The sequence below is a fragment of the Beta vulgaris genome, chromosome 5 (genome assembly GCF_026745355.1).
Source record: "Beta vulgaris subsp. vulgaris cultivar EL10 chromosome 5, EL10.2, whole genome shotgun sequence".
Classification (NCBI taxonomy): domain Eukaryota; kingdom Viridiplantae; phylum Streptophyta; class Magnoliopsida; order Caryophyllales; family Amaranthaceae; genus Beta; species Beta vulgaris.
In genome coordinates, this window is record NC_079206.1 from 45,108,640 (window position 1) to 45,131,070 (window position 22,431).

General features: G+C 34.2%; 1 protein-coding gene and 1 long non-coding RNA gene across 2 annotated transcripts; one reads left to right on the plus strand and one right to left on the minus strand.

Moving 5' to 3' along the window:
* The first annotated feature begins 8,074 nt into the window (after nt 1-8,074).
* On the plus strand, nt 8,075-11,456 carry LOC125494064 (uncharacterized). The gene is made up of 2 exons (XR_007270464.2): nt 8,075-8,649; nt 11,243-11,456. It is a non-coding gene; the product is annotated as an uncharacterized LOC125494064 (long non-coding RNA).
* Nucleotides 11,457-18,622: 7,166 nt separating this feature from the next.
* Nucleotides 18,623-21,299, minus strand: LOC104893503 (uncharacterized). The gene is made up of 5 exons (XM_010679606.4): nt 20,913-21,299; nt 20,521-20,769; nt 19,865-19,985; nt 19,575-19,775; nt 18,623-19,066 (listed from the first exon to the last, which is right to left on the minus strand). Exons 1-4 carry the CDS (start codon nt 21,222-21,224, stop codon nt 19,762-19,764), a joined length of 696 nt encoding a protein of 231 aa, XP_010677908.3. The 5' UTR covers nt 21,225-21,299; the 3' UTR covers nt 18,623-19,066; nt 19,575-19,761.
* Nucleotides 21,300-22,431: the final 1,132 nt, after the last annotated feature.

The following is a 22,431-nucleotide window of genomic DNA, read 5'->3' on the forward strand; positions in this document are numbered from 1 at the left end:
GATTTATGTACACAAAATACATCCCAATGTCGGGAAATTTAGACACTAAATGTCTATAATTAAACAAACTACCTTGATGAATTATATGTACGCAAAATAAATCCCGGTGTCAGGAAATCGAGTAAAAGTCGAGTTCCAAAAAAATATACCGAGACACCTAAAAACAAAACTAGATATATGCCGATAAATATAGACACTAAGTGCATATATAAAGTTAGACTAAGTATGTAGAAACTATAAGTTAGTAATCTAGCTAGTTGCCAAAACCAAACCAACTACACTGTGGCGGGTGTCTCTGTAGCACTAGTGCCGCCACCACCAAACCCAGGGTCATCCTCTGGTCTGCGTTGTGGAGAGGGTCCTGTGTTGCAACCTGAGAACAAGTGGCCAAAGTTAGTCATGTTCCGCATCATTTCTTGCACGAGGGCCCGGTTTGACTCTTCCATCCGTGCAGCGACCTTTGCCTCCACTTCTACCATCCGTGCAGCGACCTTGGCCTCCACATGCGCCTCTAGCTGAGAAAAAATCGATGGCTCATATGGTTGTGAAGAGCCATCTCCTCTTTGCCCAGATGAAGAGTTGTAGTACAAATGATCTCCCTGACCCAACCCCTGCACTTTTCCTATGTTCCTCCCACCAACTGTCTCCCAATACAACAAATTAGGGTTTGGCTGTGACCCTTGAGTGCTACAATCATCCAGCTTCTTGTTGTAAGTCTCCTGCATTTGGTTAAATAATATACTCTTATGCACGCATGTTCAAACAATATGGTCTAAAATGAGCAAAAACAACTTATATTTGGTTCTAACTTTCCTATATTTTGTAATTTCACTCAAAGTACAATCTAACACATTAAACTAAGTATATATAGGATGTTTGAGGTGTTTATGATTCAAACTAACTTAAAACTACTCAAATTCATTCATTTTCAAGCAATATGACCTAAAATGAGCTAAATGACCTATATTTGGTTCTAACTTTCCTATATTTTGTAATTTCAATGAAAACTATGATCTAACACATTGAACTAAGTATATATAGGATGTTTGAGGTGTTTATGCTTCAAACTAACTTAAAACTACTCAAATTCATTCATTTTCAAGCAATATGGGCTAAAATGAGCTAAATGACCTATATTTAGTTCTAACTTTCCTATATTTTGTAATTTCAATGAAAACTATGATCTAACACATTGAACTACGTATATATAGGATGTTTGAGGTGTTTATGCTTCAAACTAACTTAAAACTACTCAAATTCATTCATTTTCAAGCAATATGGGCTAAAATGAGCTAAATGACCTATATTTGGTTCTAACTTTCCTATATTTTGTAATTTCAATCAAAACTACAATCTAACACATTTAACGAAGTATATGTATCATAATTGAGGTGTTTATGATTCAAACTAACTTAAAAGTACTCAAATTCATTCATTTTCAAGCAATATGGTCTAAAATGAGCAAAATGACCTATATTTGGTTCTAACTTTCCTATATTTTGTAATTTCAATGAAAACTATGATCTAACACATTGAACTAAGTATATATAGGATGTTTGAGGTGTTTACGATTCAAACTAACTTAAAAGTACTCAAATTTTGTCCAAAGAATGGCAGCACGCATATTGAAATTTTGTTTCCTAGAAATATCATAAGTTGTTGCTCCAACATCCCATAATTGCTTCAATTCCTCGATTAAGGGTTGCATGTACACATCCAAGTTCCCCTTCGGATTTTTAGGACCAGGAACGAGCAACGAAAGGAACATGAAGGGTTTCTTCATGCACATCGATGGCGGTAAGTTGTACGGGGTTAAGATGACCGACCAACATGAATACTGACCCCCAAACTTTCCATGTGGACCAAACCCATCGGTACACAAACCGAGCCGAACATTCCTAGGCTCAGATGCAAATTCGTCAAAGGATCTATCCAAATGCTTCCAAGCTTCACTGTAGCTAGGGTGAGCCATTTTGTCTTCGACTCTTAGATTTTTGGCTTGCCATGTCATTTCTTCAGCAACATTTTTGGTTGCATACAACCTTTGCAATCTCGGTGTGATTGGGAAATAAATCAGAACTTTCATTGGAACTAAAGACCCCTTAGAAGTCCTTTTGTATCTGTCGCTATCGCAGACTGTACATTTGTCCAAGTGTGCATCAGTTCTCCAAAATAACATACAACCTTTGGGGCACGCATGAATCCTCTCGTGGGGAAGCTCTAATCCCTCCAAAATCTTCTTCGTATCGTAAAATGTGTTACTCATATTGTTGTTGTTGTTAGGTATTGCTTCTTTCACTAATGAAGCAAACGCATCAACACACCTATGTGGCAAATTGTACTCACACTTCAGAGATACTATTCTAGATGCCATTTCCAACACGGACATGGAGCTCCCTTCGTACAATGGTTCCTCAGAAGCCTTTAATAGGTCAAGGAACACTTTTGCTTGAGGATTATGCTCCTCGTCCATTCCACTAGGCTCTTCAACATTTGACGGTTCTGAGTTATTCCCAAGAGCATCGAAAATCATTTCACGGTATGGATTAGATGGCTCATGTGCGGATCGAGGTAACTCTTCACCATGAGAATACCAATCGTAGTAATCAGGTATAAATCCCTTTCTATGCACATGCACTTTAACCGTGTCTGCGTCATGCATACGTCTGTTCTTGCATTTCGGACACGGGCATCTAACTTCATCCAACCCTGGGCTTTCAGGATTGCTTTGCAAAATTCAATGAATTCATCAACCCCCCTCAAGAACTCGAGCCTCAAGTTACGCCCATTGTCATATCTATCATACATCCACCAACGCTCCTTCCGTTTCATAGTGCCCAACTCTACAATTCTAGGAACATGATGATGCAAACATATTTATTTAAACACTCAAATTAAATGTATAACATTATCCAAACTTTTTCCACGAAAACAAATATGTCTATTAATAACAAGTATTAGTATTTTATTCAAGCACCCAGTCTATTAATCTATTATTAATAAAATAAACTGGATGATTGAATTTTGATGTAAACTTTATATTAGCCTAAATACTTGCCAAGAAGGATTACAAACATATTAGATTGTGCTTCAGTATTACAAAAATTGGACAAAGTTAAGTAAAAAAAAGCATATAATACAAATAAAAGCATCAAAAAAAATTGAAGCAGCACCATAGAAAACAATAATCACGCATACATGCCTCTTTTCAAGTCAAATAACAACAACAACAAAAACAAAAACAAACAAACAACAACAACAACAACAAATAACAATAACAACAAACAACAACAACAAATAACAATAACAATAACAACAAACAACAACAAAAAATAACAATAACAATAACAACAAACAACAACAACAACAAACGACAACAACAACAAATTACAGCAACAACAACAAATTAAAGCAACAACAAACGACAACAATAATAACAAACCACAACAACAAGTAATTTGAGCACAACAACAACAAACCACAACAACAACAAGTAATTTGAGCACAACAACAACAAACCACAACAACAACAAGTAATTTGAGCAGGTTGCTAACTTACGGACTGGAGAAACAGAAAGAATTGTGCGGCGGCGGAAGGAACGAATTGCGCAACAACAGCAGCGGCGGCGGAAGGAATGGGTTGCGCGGTGACAGCGGCGGCGGAAGTAGTGGGTTCGCGGCGCCGGCAGTTGATGGAATGGCAACCTACATTCCCAAAACCCAATTTTTAGGGTTTGATTTGTAACAAAAATTAAAAAAAAAATAAACATAGAGTTTCAGAAATTACCGGCAAGGAGAAGGGTTTGGCGTGTCGCCGGTCGCCGGTCGCAGGTGAAGGAGGTTGAAATAAATTCGCTGTGAAGAAGACGACGACACTACGTGTTTTGTTTCGTGGGTTGAGACTTGAGAATAGAGTTTGAGTGGGAGTAGTGTGTATTAAGTCATTATATTCAACGACGGCTTGGCTATCATCACCGACGGCTTAAAGCCGACGCCTCATATAAAAATTCTAAAATTTAAACTGCAACTATCACCGACGCCTTTGGCTATAATTACCGACCGCTTCAAGCCGACGCCTAATACAACAAATTCTAAAATATAAGCTGCCAAAATCAACGACGGTCTGAGATGGTCGTTATTTTATAGCGTCCGTTGAAGCCGTCGGTATACGCGTTAAAAGCCGCCGGTGAGGATGACGGTTTAAAACGGACGCTGATTTTGAAAACAACGACGGTTTTTCGGGCCGTCGTGGTGGAGCCGTCGGTGACTGGGCCTTTTCTTGTAGTGAACAAACCTATTTGAATTCTATCATATATTTGAGCAAACAATAAAGAGATGGAGAAACAATGAAACTAGTGACAACTTCCGGAACAGAACCGAACGTCCCAAAGCTGTCAAATCCAAATCAAAGCTTCTGAAACATGCAGCTGATGTATACACACTAGCACTGTATAATAACTTTGAAATAGAGTATGAGTGGGCAATGGCATCCTTTTTACGAGCATTTGCAACAGAAAACTCAGAGCTGAAGTTGTTTGAAGTCTCACTAGAAGAAGATTTCAGCAATTCATATACAGTAGCATACGATGAGGCTACAACAGAATTAGTGTGCTCATGTCAATGCTTCACAGAGACGGGGATGCTTTGCTTTCACATAATAAGGGTCATGCACCTGTTCAACATATTTCAAATCCCAGAACAATATATCCTTAAGAGATGGACAAGACTTGCAAAGTCAGCAGTATGGGAGAATGTTCAAGGTTAGTGAAATAAATCAATATGACTAACTGACAAATTAATGCAACTAACTGAAAAAATGAAGACTCCAACTGAAACAATTTACAGATCACCTGAAACATTTACTTAGTCAACTGAAAAAAAAGGCTCCAGCTGAAAAATTAGTATAACTAACTGATCCATTAATGTTACAGAAAATTAATTGGGGGTTTTGTTTGTGTGTGGGAGGGGGGATTTTGGTGGTGGGAGGTTTTGGGGGTGTGTGGGGTTTAACACTTAACTAACTGAAACAATTAACACACCACCTGAAACAATTTATCAGCTATCTGAAAAATTTAGTTACACTACAAAAAAAGCTACATATAGAGGCAATCCAAAATTGCATCTAAATATCTATTTGTAGCCTCTAATGGTGTTTAGAAGCAATTTTCTCGCTGCCTCTAATTAGTCCGTCGCTAATTATAGGTTGCCCTTAATGCCACCTTTTAGAGGCAGACAAGTTATGGTGTTGCTAAACACACTTATGTTTAGAGGCAACCATATGCTTGTTGCTAATTGTTGGTTGCCCCTAATGCCACCTTTTTGAGGCACAAAACTTGAAGTGTTGCTAAAGAGACTTACATTTAGAGGCGACCATAAGTCAGTCGCTAATTATAGGTTGCCCCTAATGCCACCTTTTTGGGATGTTACATTGGTGATAAGACCATTTATATTTAGAGGCAGCCATAAGTTTGTCTCTAATTTTAAGTTGCATCTATTGCTTACTTTTTGGGGCACACAAATACTGTTTCTAAAACCACTAATATTTAGATGCAACTATAAATTTTGCCGCAAATTTTAAATTAAGGCAACCACTTCTTTTGCATCTAAATATATTTAGAGGCAATTACATTTTGTAGGTTCAAAACACATTTAGGGACATTTATACATGTTGCTCCTAATTATATTTAGATGCAACTGTGAAATTTTATAAAGTAGGTTTTTAGATGCACCAAATTGTTATAATGACGTTTAATAATGCTACGTAATTTTTAATATTATTTATTTACTTATTTTGCATAATAAGTCAGAAAATTAACATAAACGGAAGAAAGAAATATTTATTTATATGAACGTGACAATTGTACACAATCCAAAATATTATCCACATATGGCCAACAGTAAATCCAATCCGGGAAACATAATAACCTAAAAGGTTTTAACATAATCAATCCTGGTAAGGAGGCATAATATGCATCAACGCCTTTCTTAGGTGATACCTTATAGAATGGGTTCACCATGGCTAGGCCTATCATGTGCAAGCCACCTCTGCATACAAAAAAATAACCCTAACCAACTAGGACAATAGCAAAATCTAAGCTTTACTGAATCATAACTTAAGCTAGGTAGTCAATGCACCATGTCTGGCAATTTGTTCCCAAAAAAGTCTGTGCCTAAAATATCTCTAAAATCTGCAACTGCTGTACATCTTCCAAACTGATGTACATCTTCCTAAAAATCTGCAGATAGGAAAAACTTACAAATACTTTAGTAACAAAATGGATGCATAAAATAAATACTCATTGTAATCAGGTTAAATAATACACTACCTGCTACTACCAACGAGCCTTAAAATTCGAACAAATCATTGATTCCATTTAAATGCTCATCTTTATATATATAAAAAATTCTGCCAAATCAAAACCTACCGTTTCAACAACACAAAAAACATAATTAAGCTTTAGACAATTTCAAAACAAACACTCTGTACAAACTTCAACAAGGTAGCAAACTTAGAGGACTAACTGCAAATTGACAGAGAATTCAATAAAATCCAATTCAAGAACAATTAGATCTCACCTTAATAAGGATAGTTGCTCAATTTATTATTCAAAAACAAAAACCCTAGAAATTGAAAGAACAAAATACTTGAATATGAGAATTAGAATGTAAAGACAAGGCAATGACGATTCAACAAATTAAGCAGAAAAACCCTAAACAATAATAATCGAAGATATACCATAGGAGTGTGTATATTAAAAAAAAAATTAAAACAATAATAATCAAGGATACACCATAGGAGTGTGTATATTAAACAAACTTTTAAACAATAATAATGAAAACAATTCAATGATTTACCTGAATGCAAAACTTATGTGAAGCGATAATACCACTACCCAGAAATTCACGAAACTTCAATGTATTTAGAGGATAGATCGAGATTGTAGCATGTGGATTTTGTTGGCAATCAAGTTGAATCGAATAAGCAGAAAACAAAGCATGCGTATGGATTGAGAAAATGGAAGAGGGAGGTTGATACTTTACTGGATTGAGAAAATGGAAGAGGGAGGTTGATACTTTACGGCTAATTAGAAATGAGGGACAATGACATGCGTTTCTTGTGAGAGGTTTCCTTAGGGTTTCACTAATTCTCTCTCCTTACAAATAAAGGAAAGGCGGGAAGGGTGGAAAGGTGAAGGGTGTGATTAGAATAGAGGTGTTAATGAGCCGAGTTGAGCCCGAGCTTGGGGTAGCTCACGCTCGGCTCATTAGAATTTTCTCGATTTCGAGCCTGGTTTTTCGAACCTTTCGAGCTTAAATTATCAAGTTTAGGACACACATACACACACACACACACACACACACACACACACACACACACACACACACACACACACACATATATATATATTAAGTTTATCTAATTTTATTAGACTTATTACAAGTGTTTTACCAATATTTAACATTATTATGCTATAAAAACATAATTAAATATACTTCGAGCCTGTTCGCGAACTTTTCGAGCCGAACATAGTTGTGTCTCGGCTCATGAAAATCTCGAGCCGAGCTCGAGCAGTTTATGAACAGGCCTGGCTCATTAACACCCCTAGATTAGAATATTAGATGAATAATTTAATTACCTTGGATACTTGAGCCATTAAGCGTGTCAAAATTTAGTAATCAAAAGAAGTGTGATCGAACACACGAGTTATTAGAGCTAATACTATCGTGCAATCTTTGAGAGCTGTTCATGGGAAGATTAACATCTTTATTCACTACAACAAATCATCACTTGTGCCACGAATTATGCCACGGGAAATCAAAATTCGTGGCATAATTGCATATAGCCACGGGAAAAATAAATAGTAAGACAGAATCTAAAGAAGAAGAAAAAGTTATGCCATGGGTATATAATTTTCCGTGGCAAATATCAAAGTTATGCCACGGGTAGATATTTTCTTGTGCCAAACTTTAAACTTCAGCTAATTATTTTCATTGAGCTAATTATATTTTGGAAATCTTATTTTATTTGAGATGTGGAATTTAAATTATATTATCGTGCTTGTAATATTTTTTTTTTGAATAGTTATAATATATTTATTTATTTAATTAGATGAGATTATTTCTATTATTATTATTTTATATTTTGGGTTTGTGCAGTTAGTTGAGCGGTATTTAGCCCAAATAGGAAGCGAAAGTAGATTCCCTCAATTTGGTTTGGCGGTTGAAGGACGTTTGCCTTTGTTGCTTTTGTCGGTTGAGTTAAACCAAACCCAAACCCAAAGAAATCCAATCTCATTTTCATTTCTCCTTCCCCGTGAAAATCCATTTCATTCAAAACCCCAAACCCCAATTCTCTCTCTTTCTCTCGCGGATCCTGCCCGATACCCCACCGACGAACGACCGCCGGACTTGCGCTGCTGCTGCTCGTCGGTGTTCGCCTATTGTCGCGTCTTCCCTCGGCCGAAGTTTTCCCCTTGTCGGCGCCGTCTGTTCTCGTTTTCTCTCTCCTACTCTGTTTCGTCGCTGGTGGTGGTGTTCCTGTTCGCCGCTACGTGTGTCGCACCACTAGTACGCCGCCTCACCGGACCCGCGTTGTTAATTTGTCACCTCGCCCCTGCCGTACGTGTCTTCCCTACTCTTGAGGCAGAGGTAAAGACTATTTTCACTGTTTTCCTCTTTAAATTTCAATTTTCTATTTGTTAATTAATCCCAAATTGATGTTGTTATTGTTGTTGTTGCTCTGTCGTTTGTAGTTGTAGTTGGGTTGATATTGCTTTATTGTTGGGTTGTCGTTGTTGTTGAGGTTGTTGGTGATGATGCGTTGGTGTGGTGGTTGGTGGTGTTGTGATGTTTTATTATTGTTGTTCTTGTTGTTACTGCCACCAGTGTGTTCTCTCCCTCCTTTGTCGATTTGTTGGTGCTGCGGCCACTTTTGGTGGTGGCCGTGTGTTGGTGGTTGCAAAGCACCAAAGTGTTTCTTCTTTTCTCGCGAAATTGTAGTTACTGTTGTTGTTAATGCGTCGTCGTCTTGGTGATGCGTTGTTCCTAGTTGTGCTTAGTAATTAGTAAGAGTAGTTTGTAGGTTATTGGCAAGTCTAGTTAGTGTTCTATTGTATTTGAAAAAGAGTTATGGGTTATAATTTCTTATGTGAGTTTAGTATAATTCGTTAGTGATTGTTACTACTAGTAATATGTTAGATTGGAGTTGATATACTTGAAGATAAGTTTAGAAGTTATATAGTATTAGTTAGTTTCTATTAGAAATTAGTTATCATTATATTTTCTAGTTTAGATTAGTCTAAGTTTAGTTATTGATTATCGTTATTGTTATGAGGTAAATTGTTGGAGAATGATTATGGAGTTTGAGTCTCATTTGGAGATCAAAGATTAATGGAAGAGATTATGTTGTTGGAGTTGGATTGCGGTTCAGGTACCTTTTATGTTCAGTAAAATGTATTCCTTATGGTTTGCTATTGCCTTTTGCTGCTGGTTTTGGAGGTAATACATTGGTATCGTTGCAGGTTTTGGGGTGATATTTGCTGTTGTATAATTGGTGTTATAATGGCTGATTATTGTAGATGTTTAGAGGGTATTCTGGTGGAAATGAAGTGGTTTTATGGGGTGAATTTTGTGGGTTTTATTGGCTGTGAAAGGGGCTGGTTGTTAAGGTAAATGAGATAAAATAAAAACAAGCTAATGTTTTTTCTCCTTTAATAAGACTTTGAATTTCAAGTGTCATTAAAAATTACTTTAATTTTAAGTATAAATAAAATAAATATGTGATAATAGCATCCCCCCAAACAAACTTTTCAATGATTTGTAAGTTTATCTAGTAGTCAAGCACAAATAAGTTTGTTGTGCTGTCGTACTCACTCCAAAGCTGATGTTATTATTCTCTGAATATTTTTTCATACATTGCCGGCACTACTTCATTCTTGATGATAAATGAAGGTCAGAAATAAAGAATGGACTACTAGGATGTAATTATTCAGATATTGAATAGCTTCTAAGTTAACTACATATAAATGTTTTGGAGGGGCAGCAGTGGGGAGTGGTTGTGTGCAGCAGTAGTGGGGAGGGGACAGTGTGCAGGGAGGGGGTTGTGTGCAGCAGCAGTGGGGAGGGATGTGTGCAGCAGCAGTGGTGAGGGGTTGTGTGCAGCAGTAGTGGGGAGGGGGCTGTGTGCAGGGAGGGGGCTGTGTGCAGCAGCAGTGGGAAGGGGGCTGTGTGCAGCAGCAGTGGGGAGGGGACTGTGTGCAGGGAGGGGAGGGGGTTGTGCAGTGCTATGTGCAGGGGAGGGGAGGGGGCTGTGCAATGGGAAGGGTGTAGGGGAGGGGAGGGGAGGGGTGCAGGGCAGTGGGGATGAAGTGGTTTTATGGGGTGAATTTTGTGGGTTTTCGACTTCGTAAACTTAAATTCACTTGAGAGGAAGTTGGAGAAAGACTGAAAGAGCAAGATCCCAAATATATGTCACATCTCATAGATAGATACGAAGAAATATGTCTGTCCAGGGGGAATGTAGCTGACATTCTAGAATCTACTCTAGGATCTATAAATAAAGAGAGTAGGATAAGGAGAAGGGTATTCAGAAAAAGTGTAAGGTGATAGACTTGGAGAGCTCACATTCCTCTCGAATGAGTGTGATTGTAATTGTTCACTTCTTTGGTAAATCAATGCAATATCTAACTGGTTTCTATAATTTCTGTTAATATTATTTGATCATTGGCTGTTGGTAATTCTTAGCACCAATCTATTCCTTGAATTTTTGAAAGAGGTGGTTTGCTCTTGCTTTTTGCTGCTGGTTTTAGTGGTGATATATTAGGATTGTTGCAGGTTTTGGGGTCTAAGTATTAATGTGCATGTTTTTGCTGCTTGTGGAAGATGTGCTTTTATATTGAGTCTGAATGTATTATGGATTGGTGTTGTTTAGTCTTTTATGTAAGGAGAATGCTCCTAATTCATGTCTTGAATATTGATAGCTATTTTATGTATGTTTATCATTAAGCCAGCATGAGTCTTATTTTGCTAGCTATTTTTTTATCCTAGTCATGTCCATGTAATATGATAATTGTATTTGGCAGTATATGCACAACATATTTCATCAACAGGCTTCATTTCTTTTAGAAGAAAAACTCCCACAGCCTAAGTCTGCATTTTGTTTGGTTCTTAATTTGTGTTCGATCAAAGCAAGATTAATGGATGTCACTATATTATTTTAACAATTTTTTTTGATTTGTTACAGATTGGAGAAAGAGGGTACATATTATCAAGCACAAGACGCATTCTTAGTTACAATTAAAGTACTATGTGGTTTATAATTTGTCTATGTAAAAAGATCGGAGAATATTGCGTTTTTATTTAGTTGCCAATGGAACTTTTTTATTTCAAGTACATTTAATGTAAAGATATTAAAAATTTTAAATTAATAATAATATTTCGTTATTCCATATTAAAAATTATGGTTTACTATATATTTATTTGCACAATAATATATATTTGGCATATGAAATTGGTAACATATACAGAATCGTGTACTCTCTTTCTTGCCACGGGAGATCTTATGCATACTGAATTGGTTAGCCATGAGAGAAAACTGTAGTCAAAGATTTGTTAGCCACGGTAAAATTCATGGCAAAGGAATTATTTTAGCCACAATAGTACTTGAGTCAAAGGCTTTGCAGCCACAGTAATACTCGTGGCAAAGGATATTTTTAGCTACGGGAGTATTCGTGGCATACATTTCACTTTACGCCACACCCTCTATTTTCCCGTGGCAAAATCTTAGCCACGACCACTTGCGCCATGGGAGTACTTTCCAAAATTCCCGTGGCTAGATTACATAGCCACGGGTTTCTTTAACTTGGGCCACGATTCTTACCGTGGCACAAGTGACAATTTGTTGTAGTGATTATTGACGTTAGTAGCAGCTGGCTTAAAGAAGAATAATTAGGGATTCTGAATTGGGGATTTAGGTTTAGTTCCTCGTACGTGGGAGTTAGGGTTTTGTGCCCCCTGTAGTGGGATCTACTGACACCGGAAGATCGAGTCTGTTAATGGTGGTTTGTGCGGCATCGAATTAGATGTCAAATTGGTTTTTGTTTTGCTTTGTTCTTCAGTTTTGTTTTTGTTTTGTTCTTAAGATTAATTATGATTTTGTCATTCAGATTTACTAATGGTGTTGTTAAACAAATTAACAACGCTTTAAGTTGTTGATTTCTCCTTTTTTTTTATCGAGTCTCTAATTCTCTCTCCTCACGAGTAAAGGAAAGTCGGCAGGGTGGAATTAGAATATTAGATGAATGATTTACCTTGAATACTTAAGTTGTTAAGCGTGCCAAAATTTAGTAATCGAAGGAACAATTATTGATAACTTGATAACTTATAATTGATAACAAATTATTGATAACTTATAATATATAGTTAATAACTAATAATTAATAATCAATAATCATCAACCAATAATCAAAAATCCATAGTTAGTAATCAATAATTAATGATTAGTAATTGATAACTAAAATTAGTTACTAATTAATTGAAAATTGACAGTTGAAAATTAAAAAAAGATAAATGATAAGTGGTAAATCATACTCCCTCCATTCTGTATTGTTCACTTTTCTCATTGGGTCGTTCTGTATTGTTCTGTGCATTGTGCTTTATTCCATTCTGGAATACTCTCTCTCCTACTTTTTAACACCACCTTCCCTTATTTACCCCACTTTCCCTTACTTTTTCCCCTTTCACACCAATCTGTGGAACATGGACCCGGGTGTATGGTAATCTACATATACCCGGTATGAAACGGCACTAAATCACTTGCATGTAACAATATAACCCTTTTTTTTCTTGTATTCCTAACAATAGAACGTAGTATAAGAAAAAAGGCTTTTGGGCTTTGGCCTTAAACATCTGACAACAAATTCTAAAAAAATGATAAAGCCTCAGATTTTTTTTTTCACTTTTATTTATTTAGAGGACTTTGTAACTTTTATATACTTTTTTTTTGTCTTATCTCTAGACTTCTTTATCTACTGTTTATAATACTTGGTTTTTTAGTCCATTGTTGAAGAATATATTCTGAGCATTTTTTTGTTTCTCAATTACAAATGCACATGTTCTTTACTTTTTTTTTTGATGATTTTCTTTGTTTGATAATTTTATGTTCTTTTCATATTTATTTTCATTTTGTTATGATTTTATATAGTTTTTTGTATCTCAAGTCTTATATACTTATGTTCTTTTATAATTGATATGATGTTCCTTGTTTGATACCTTCATGTTATTTTTATATTTTTATTCATTTTTGTGATTTTTAATATTTTTTTGAATCTTAAGTATTATTTACACATGTCTTTTACAATCAGTAAGTTTTTCATTATTTTATTTCTTAATATTCTTTTCATATTTATTTTTATGTTTATGAATTTTTAATAGCCTTTTGTTTTTCAAGTACTATATGCACATACGCATTCACAAGAGGTGGGTAACTATTCCAAAGTACTATATGCACATGTTCTTTTATAGTTATAATGATGTTCTTTGTTTGATATATTCATGTTTTTTTTATGATTTTATTCATTTTTGCGATTTTTGAAATTTTTTGTTTAATAACTATTATATGGGCATGTTCCTTTATAATCAGTATGATGTTCTTTGTTTTACACCTTCATGTTATTTTTATGATTTTACTCGTATTTGTGAAATTTACTCTAAAATTCATTTTGTTAAAAAACAGTTTGCTAGTCCACGAATTGTGTTAATTATGCTACTACTTACTTTTCTTTTTAATGGCCAATGTGATTTTTAATGGTTAGAAAAAATTAGAGTACTGAAATAATATAAAAATATGTTCTCCTTCTTTGTCGATTTTCATCTAATATATTTATGTCATTCAAAACTCATCTCGAAATTCACAATCAATCGTTATTGGTATTATTATTTACAAAGTAAATGCAATCCAAGTAATTTAGTAATATAGTGTTAATAATATTGTTAAAGTTTACTCAAAATCATAATTAATGGTAGTTTTTTTAAAAGGTTTGATGATATCACCACAAGGTACATATATTTGATATATGTGGAGATATTGGGTAGTATCCTGTATCCCACTGTCACAATTCATGGGAAACTTCAGTTATTAGTTGTTATTACTGCCGCAATTTACGTTTAACAAATCTCTTTCTTTATTTTTTTTAATTTGAGGTGGGAGACAAAACTTCACGCACATACTCAGCAAAAACGTCGTCATTATCAAATAGGTGCACAGAGAGCATCATGCTCTCTAGTGCACCTACAAATTTGCGCTTATACACACCCCCTCTCCTACTTTTTGACCCCACTCACATTATAATACATTATTTCTAATATCCTACCCAAATAGCTTGAAGAAGTACACAATAAACAATAATTCATATCCCCTAAAAAAAAACAATAATTCATAAATATGAACAATTAATAATTAATTATTAATACAAGTAAAAATAATAATTAATACAATAAACAATAATTAATACAAGTAAATAAAATAAACACAATTTTTTTTAAAAAAAAGAAAAGAACTCCTAAACTCTTAATTCACTCACATGGTCACACCACTCTAAAGGACCAAACTCTAACAATCTCTCACTCTACTCTCTTTCTTTCGATCCCCTCATCGCTCTTCCTTCCTCCTCTCTCTTCTCCCACCGCCAGTGTCTCCGGGCCACCATAGAGGAGCCCAGTCCCACAACTCAGCAGTCATATCTCTCCTCTCGCAGCGCATTAAATAAGGTATGATGCAGTTATTTTTTCAATTTTGCTCGACTTCTTCGCGTTTTGTTGGTTTCGATTTTGCTCCAAGGTTGTTTCAATTAGTTCGAAGTTGTTGGATTTTGTTTGAAAATGTTAATTGAAGTTTCTTTGAAGTTTTTACTTGAATTTGTTCCAAAATGTTTCTTGAATTTGTTCGAAAGTGTTGCTTGAACTTTGTTGTCAATTATTGATTGATTTTGTTCGAAGATATTGCTAGAATTTGGGACTGATTGTTTGTTGTTGAATCTGTTCAAATTTGTTGTTCGATTTGATTCGAAAATGTTTCTCGAATTTTATTGGAACTTTTTACTTGGTTTTGTTTCAAAATGAATCAAAGTTTGGACGTTGGTATGCAGTTGGCAATCCAATGTGGTGCTACAAGAGTAATCCTGGAGAGTGATTTATTGAATGTGATAAGAAAGATTTCTCATAACAAGTTCTTCTTCAAAACCATATGTACCTTTATTACCCTTTTTTCTATATCTTTTTTTTAATCTTTGCTTCTGCCTTCTATTTACTTTTAATTATTGAACTTTTGACAAAATTTTTACAACAAGTATATAAAGTTACATAGAAGTGAAGTAATTAACTTGTTTGATTGATAATGGAGGAACTTTTTCAACATTTTTCATCAAAACTAAATATGAACGGTCAGTAACTGTGATTTTCCTTCTTCCTTATTTGCTTAAATACTTCTGTCCAGCTTTTAAATTATTCTAAACCGAATCACTTTGTGTCTACTTGCATTTCTCTTTCCCACTTGTGCACATGATTATTGTTTACAAAAGCTTATGGTTGAAAATGATTGGACATATTGGACTTCATCTGTCTGAAGTCTGCTCAGCTATTCCGTTGCTCTTAGGATGTGCTCTACTATTACTGTATCTGTTTTAGGCAGTGTGGTTTTTGTTTAGTACTTGTTTGGGATAGTGCAATAAGATTTTGTATACAAATAACTGGTATTAGTAGTTGATGTATTGACTACTTATCACAAAACAAAGGTCTCAGCTAACACTAGTCTTGCTATCCTTGAACTACTACAGAGCAAGTTTTATTTAGTTTTCTAATATCTTTATATCTAGTGATTGTGTGTGTCCTTGTAGCCTTGTATGTTCGTGGTGGCTTGTTTTTTAGTGTCTTTTGCAGCCCTAAATACTGTCAGATTCTGACTATTGGTTAAATTGAGGTCATCTTTTGCTCCACTCTACTACAAAGTGACTGTGTTCTGCACAAATAAGATGATGAGTCTGCTTGTGGCATGTGTTAGCCTTTATAAGTTGAAAATCCGTAAACCTGAACCTGTATTGTCCTTTGTTTAAACAGTTATAATCTTAAATGGCAAAGCAAGCTTCAACATTGTTTCTTGAAGAATCGCAAATGAGCAATACCAATCATGGCAGTGGTGGCAACAACAGCTCCAGACGCTTTGCGAAGGCATCGGCTCAGGTGATTATTCAGTTGTGGGTTGAGCTCAAAGATTGTCTTCACAAGGAAACATTTAATACTCGTCACCTCCAATTTCTTGAATCAAAAGTTGCAGCAGAATGATCAAATCTTTAGTGGAACATGTACTCCTAGAGATAATTTGTTTAAAGATATTATTTTTAAAGTTGCTGATGGGTGTGATGAAGCTTGTAGCCGTTTATTTTGTATTAGTGATTTAGTTGTTGTTCATTTGGTAGTTGTAATTCCTTCATTTTTGTAATATTAATTTCATTTACCAAAAAAAAGCTTTGTAGACGTGTTTTGCTGTAAAGCCTTATCATTACAACATTTTTAATTGTACAAAATTTCATATTATTAATGAAACAAAATTTTATGTTGAATCAAGGTGCAAATTAACGTAAAAATGTATAGTAAATTGCTAATTAGCAACTAATAGTCTACTAAAATCGCCTTTTATCAAGCGACTAACTTTAAATGTTTATCAAGTCAATCACCAAGTTCGGAAGCTAAATTAGCATTTAGTAGGAATAGAAATGGTTTTATGTTAACATAAAAATGGTAGAGATGTAAAGAGAGTATCTGGTTGGTTGTTCGTTGTTCAAGAATTCTTGTTTAGGCAGTTCATACCATCCTCTAAAACATTACTAACGTTATGTCCAAGAGGTCTAATGTCTGGGCTTTATATATATGTATGGAGGCAAGCATAATCTTAGTGATACTAAAAGGTGACTCTAAACATAATTTTAAGTTATATGACACTAATATAGTGTTATATAGTCAACTATAACATAAGTATAATGAAAACTATCTTTACAGCCAATTATAATCTACGTGATGTGAAAAAGGATAGTTTCAAAGACAAGCACAATTCATATGTGACACAAGTCTAGGTGATGCTAAAAAAAATGGCTTTAGAGACAACTAACTTCATTTGATGCAAAAAAAAGATCTTTAGAGACAACTAACTTCATGTGATGCTAAAAAAATGGCTTTAGAGACAACTAACTTCATGTGATGCTAAAAGAATAGCTTTAGAGACAACCAACATTCATGTGATGCTAAAAAAATGGTTTTAGAGACAACAAATATTCAGGTGATGCTAAAATGTACCTTTAGAGGCACCACAATATACTTGACGTGAAAAGAATATGTTTTAGGGGCAATTATATTTATGTGATGCTAAAAAGGGCTTTTAGAGGCAATTTGACTTTGATTGCCTCAATGGGTTATCTATAAGCAAATTTTTTTGTAGTGTTAGTCAAATGAAATAATTGACTAAGAAACATTTATTGCAGCAGACAAGGATCAAAACCAAAATGCACTGTTATGGACACCATGGAGACATGCAATAACCAAGAATTTCTACAACCTAGTGTCAATATGTCAATCAAATGAGGATGCAAGAACATTATGTGACAAGTCGTTGAAGGAATTATACAAATCAGTGAAAGAAGTTTTCAAGACCGATCAACAAAAACAACAAGAAATCGAAGACGAAGAACTACGAAGACAGACAGTTGAAAATCCTGAGGTGATAAAGACAAAAGGAAGACCCCAAAGGGAAACAAGAGAGTAAAAATGACATTTTGAGAAGCGTAAAATGAAGACAAGGCATCCGAATGAATATGGAACAAAACCCCAAATGTACCTGAAGTTGAATAGTGTACAAATAATATTAGTTTTCAATTGTATTCCAGTTAGTAATTGTATTCAAATTACACTTGTTATTTTTCAGCTACTCAATTCAGTAATATTAGTATTTATAGTGTTCAGTTAGACTTGTTTATTTTTCAGCTAGTTTTATAGTGCTTCAGTTAGACTTGTTTATTTTTCAGCTTATATTGATTGTGCTTCAGTAGACTTGTTTATTTTTAGCTAATCTTTATATTGCTTCAGTTAGACTTGTGTATTTTTCAGCTAGTGTTAATTGTGTTCAGTTAGCTTATTTATTTTTCAGCTTGTATTAATTGTGCTTCAGTAGACTGTTATTTTTCAGTAGTGTTAATTTTGCTTCAGTTAGACTTACTTATTTTTCAGCTAGTATTAATTGTGCTTCAGTTAGAGTTGTTTATTTTTCAGCTAGTGTTTATAGAGCTTCACTTAGACTTATTTATTTTTCAGCTAGTCGTTATTGTCGTTCAGTTAGACTTGTTTATATTTCAGCTAGTCTTTATTGTGGTTCAGTTAGACTTGTTTGTTTTTCAGCTACTCTTTACAGTGCTTCAGTTAGACTTAAAATTTATATTTACAAATATATGTCATACACTTATTATTATGAGTTAGATTTTTCATTTTTCAGTTGGTGATTGTATTTTTCCAATTAATTCTCAAACAATTTCATTTACACAAAAATGTATTCCATTCAAAGTAAGTGTAAATGTACAATTCTAAAGATAAAAAATATCAAATGAGTTGTGTGCTATTTCTATTGTACATTACAAAATTTAATGGTGTGCTATTTCTACTGTATATTACAATAAAAAAATAAAAATAAAAGGCAGTTTGGCAACTAAGAATAACGAAAATTCAACAGTTGCTCTAATTTGATTTTGTCTTCAAATTTATTATTCAACACCTCTTCGACTGCCGCCTCGTGCTCCCTCCTTCGTTGTAAAACTCGTGCTTCTTTTCTATTTGTCCTCTTTGATCGATTAAATGCTAATTTATCTAGAACAACCTCTTTATCCTTCCTTAAATTCTGTCTTTCCATAAGTTGAGGCTTGTTTGTTGACCAAACATAACAGTCATGCTTCACTTTGTCTCTCAGTTTGTTTAAAGGATGCTCCACAAGACGAAGTGCAAGCCTGCACCGCTCAAGGTTTTTGGTGGCTGCCTGAAAAATAATAAAATCAACACTATTAAAAAAGTTTCAAAAACAGAAATCTAACAAGTAAAAAATAAGACTAACTGAAAACAAGCAACAACATCAACTAGTCTTTATAGTGCTTCAGTTAGACTTGTTTTTTTTTATAAGCTAGTCTTTATAGTGCTTCAGTTAGACCAGCTTGTTTTTCAGCTAGTCTTTATAATGCTTCAGTTAGACTTGTTTGCCTTTCAGTTAGTAATGATTGTGTTTCAGTTAGACTTGATTGTTATTCAGCTAGTCTTTATTGTGTTTCAGTTAGACTTGTTTATTTCTCAGCTAGTCTTTATAGTGCTTCAGTTAGACTTGTTTTTTTTATAAGCTAGTGTTTATAGTGATTCAGTTAGACTTCTTTGTTTTTCAGCTAGTCTTTAAAGTGCTTCACTAACTGGTTATCATACCCTTCTCTATTAAAAAGTTTCAAAAACAGAAATCTAACAAGTAAAAATTCTCCCTAAAAACAATAAAGTTATCATACCCTTTTCAGGTCAACAAGTGGAAAATGGTTAGCATTTTGACCATCATACAACTCCATGCATTTGATTGCATAGACACCACAATCATAATTGTTGTCCTTGCTTCTCCAAGGGAAATAAAGAGTCACTGTTTGCCAATGTTGGAGATGATCAAAATCACGACATCTTATATTACCTTGCATAAAAGAATCAAAAGCACGACACTGCATTTGAAGATGAAAAAGTTAAGAACAATTAAAAAACAAGTAATAAAATGCAATAAAAAACAATCCCATCACAAAAGCGTACGTACAAAGTATATATCTATCAATATCCTTCATGTCTGTACGATTGTCAATATTTTCAATCCTTTTAGCTTTCTTGTTCAGCACCAAGACAGTATAATGATCATCCTTGTGAACAAGAACAAAAATCTGGAAAATAAACATAAGATGCAAAAGCATTAAGTCTACCTGACAGAGAACAAAGAACTAAATGAAATACTAAAAACACTAGCTGAAACAAAAACATACACTAACTGAAAGATTGAAAACACTGACTGAAATATAAATTACTCCAACTGATTTATATACACTAACTGAACTAGAAACATACACTAACTGAAATAGAAACATACACTAACTGAAACATAAACTAGTACTAACTGACAAGTAACATACACTAACTGAAATAGAAACATACACTAACTGAAATAGAAACATACACTAACTGAAACATAAACTAATACTAACTGACAAGTAACATACACTAACTGAAACATAAACTAATACTAACTGACAAGTAACATAAACTAACTGACAAAAAACATACACTAAATGAAACATAAACTAATACTACCTGACATGAAACATACACTAACTGACAACAAACATACACTAAATAAAACATAAACTAATACTAAGTGAAATCAAAAGAAATAAAAAAATGGTTAACAATAATACAACTAACCAGTTCAGCTTCTCGAATATCATTTCTTGGAAATGATTTCACCCATGAAGAAATAGCTTCCTTACATTTATTGTAGTATAATTCATCATCTTTTGTAACCAACTTTTTCTTCTTCTCTTCCCATTCTTTCAACTTCTCATCATACTCACTAGTGCCCTTCAGCTTCTTCAAAATAATCTCATTTTCAGCAATTTCACTATCAATCTTAACCTTTCTTACCTTCTCAGCACACATCCAATTGATATAGTTCTGTAACAAAAGAAAACAGATAATAAATAACCAACTGAAAACAGAATATGACAAACTAAAAAACAGAAGATGACCAACTGAAAAAATAATATGACCAAATGAAAACACACGTATAAAACTAAGCAATAACACTAAACACTTACAAAAGGCATAATATTAAACCAGAATCTCCTCGTTGCAGAAGGTGATTCCTCTTCTTGCCTATTAAACATGCATGCGCATCCATCAATAACTCCACTAGTGAGCCAACCTTGACGAGGCATGCTAATAAAGTCGAACTTGTACAACTGAACCGCGTAGTTGCTATGAGGATTCTCAAAATCCACAATGAGATCATTTTGTAGTTCACTTTGCATAATATGATTTCTCATCTTTATATCTTCAGAATATATATCCAATGACATGATTGAAAGATCATCAAACTCATTGTAGAATAGATAATCAACCAGCAACATCTGCTCAGGAGACAGATCACTCAGGTACTTATTATATTGTTACAAGCTTCGACACAATATCATGCCATGATTGTTGACAGGATAACTGCAATCAGGTGTAGAAAGAAAACCAATCATCTTTCGCTCATCCTCTTCTTTTTTGGCTCATCAGAATCAACTCCTTGTGCAAAACCCTATCAATGAGTCATCAAACCTTCATCGTCATAATCATCACCTGGTTCCTTAACTCTCAAAACTTTCTCAATTTCTCTGAAGTATGGTCATAGTCCCACCCCTTCAATAATTCAGGTGTTGAAGGAATTTTGACTTTGATTTTCTTAGGTTTGTAGGATTTGTATGATGATTGATCAAATAAGAGCCATCACCCTGCATTCAATTAAAATATCAAAAAATACGTTAAACAAAAATGACAGATATACTAACTGAAAGATAAACATACACTAACTGAAAATAGAAACAGATACTAACTGACAAGAAACACAAACCAAATGAAAAATAAACTATTACTAACTGACAAGAAAATAACTAACTGAAACATAAAATAATACTAACTGACAAGAAACAAACACTAACTGACATGAAACTTACACTAACTCAAACATAAACTGATACTAACTACAGAAACAAACACTAACTGACAACAAACATACACTAACTGAAATAGAAGATATACTAAATGACAAGAAACATACACTAACTGAAACAGAAAAATAAACAAATTAAACACAAAACACAAAACAAAACTATACTTACTCGAGGATATTTTACATTAACTGGAGTGATGATTGGAATTGAACTTCCAACACCCTCACCACTCTCTGCACTGTCTGCAAATCCAACATCCTCAACAACAGGACTAGGAGTTAATAGTTGGAATGAAGGGCCATCGAAATCAGGTATCTTTTTCCTTTTAGCAGAAGAATCAACTCTCCAAGACTTTCTACTATATACGTTCTCAACAACTTCAACAACAGGAGGAGGAGTAGGAGTACTCTTATCCTTATCCTTATCCTTAGCCCCTTTAAGTTGATCATCATCAGCATTCCTCGTCTTCGTATCATCTTCCTTCGGTTGTTCTTTCTCAACATCTTAATTCAAAAACAAAAACAATAAAAAATAAATAGAAAAAGTTCCATTTGATATTTATATGATATTCAGTTGGTATTAATATTATTTCAGTTAGAGTATCAAAGTTTTCAGTTGGTCT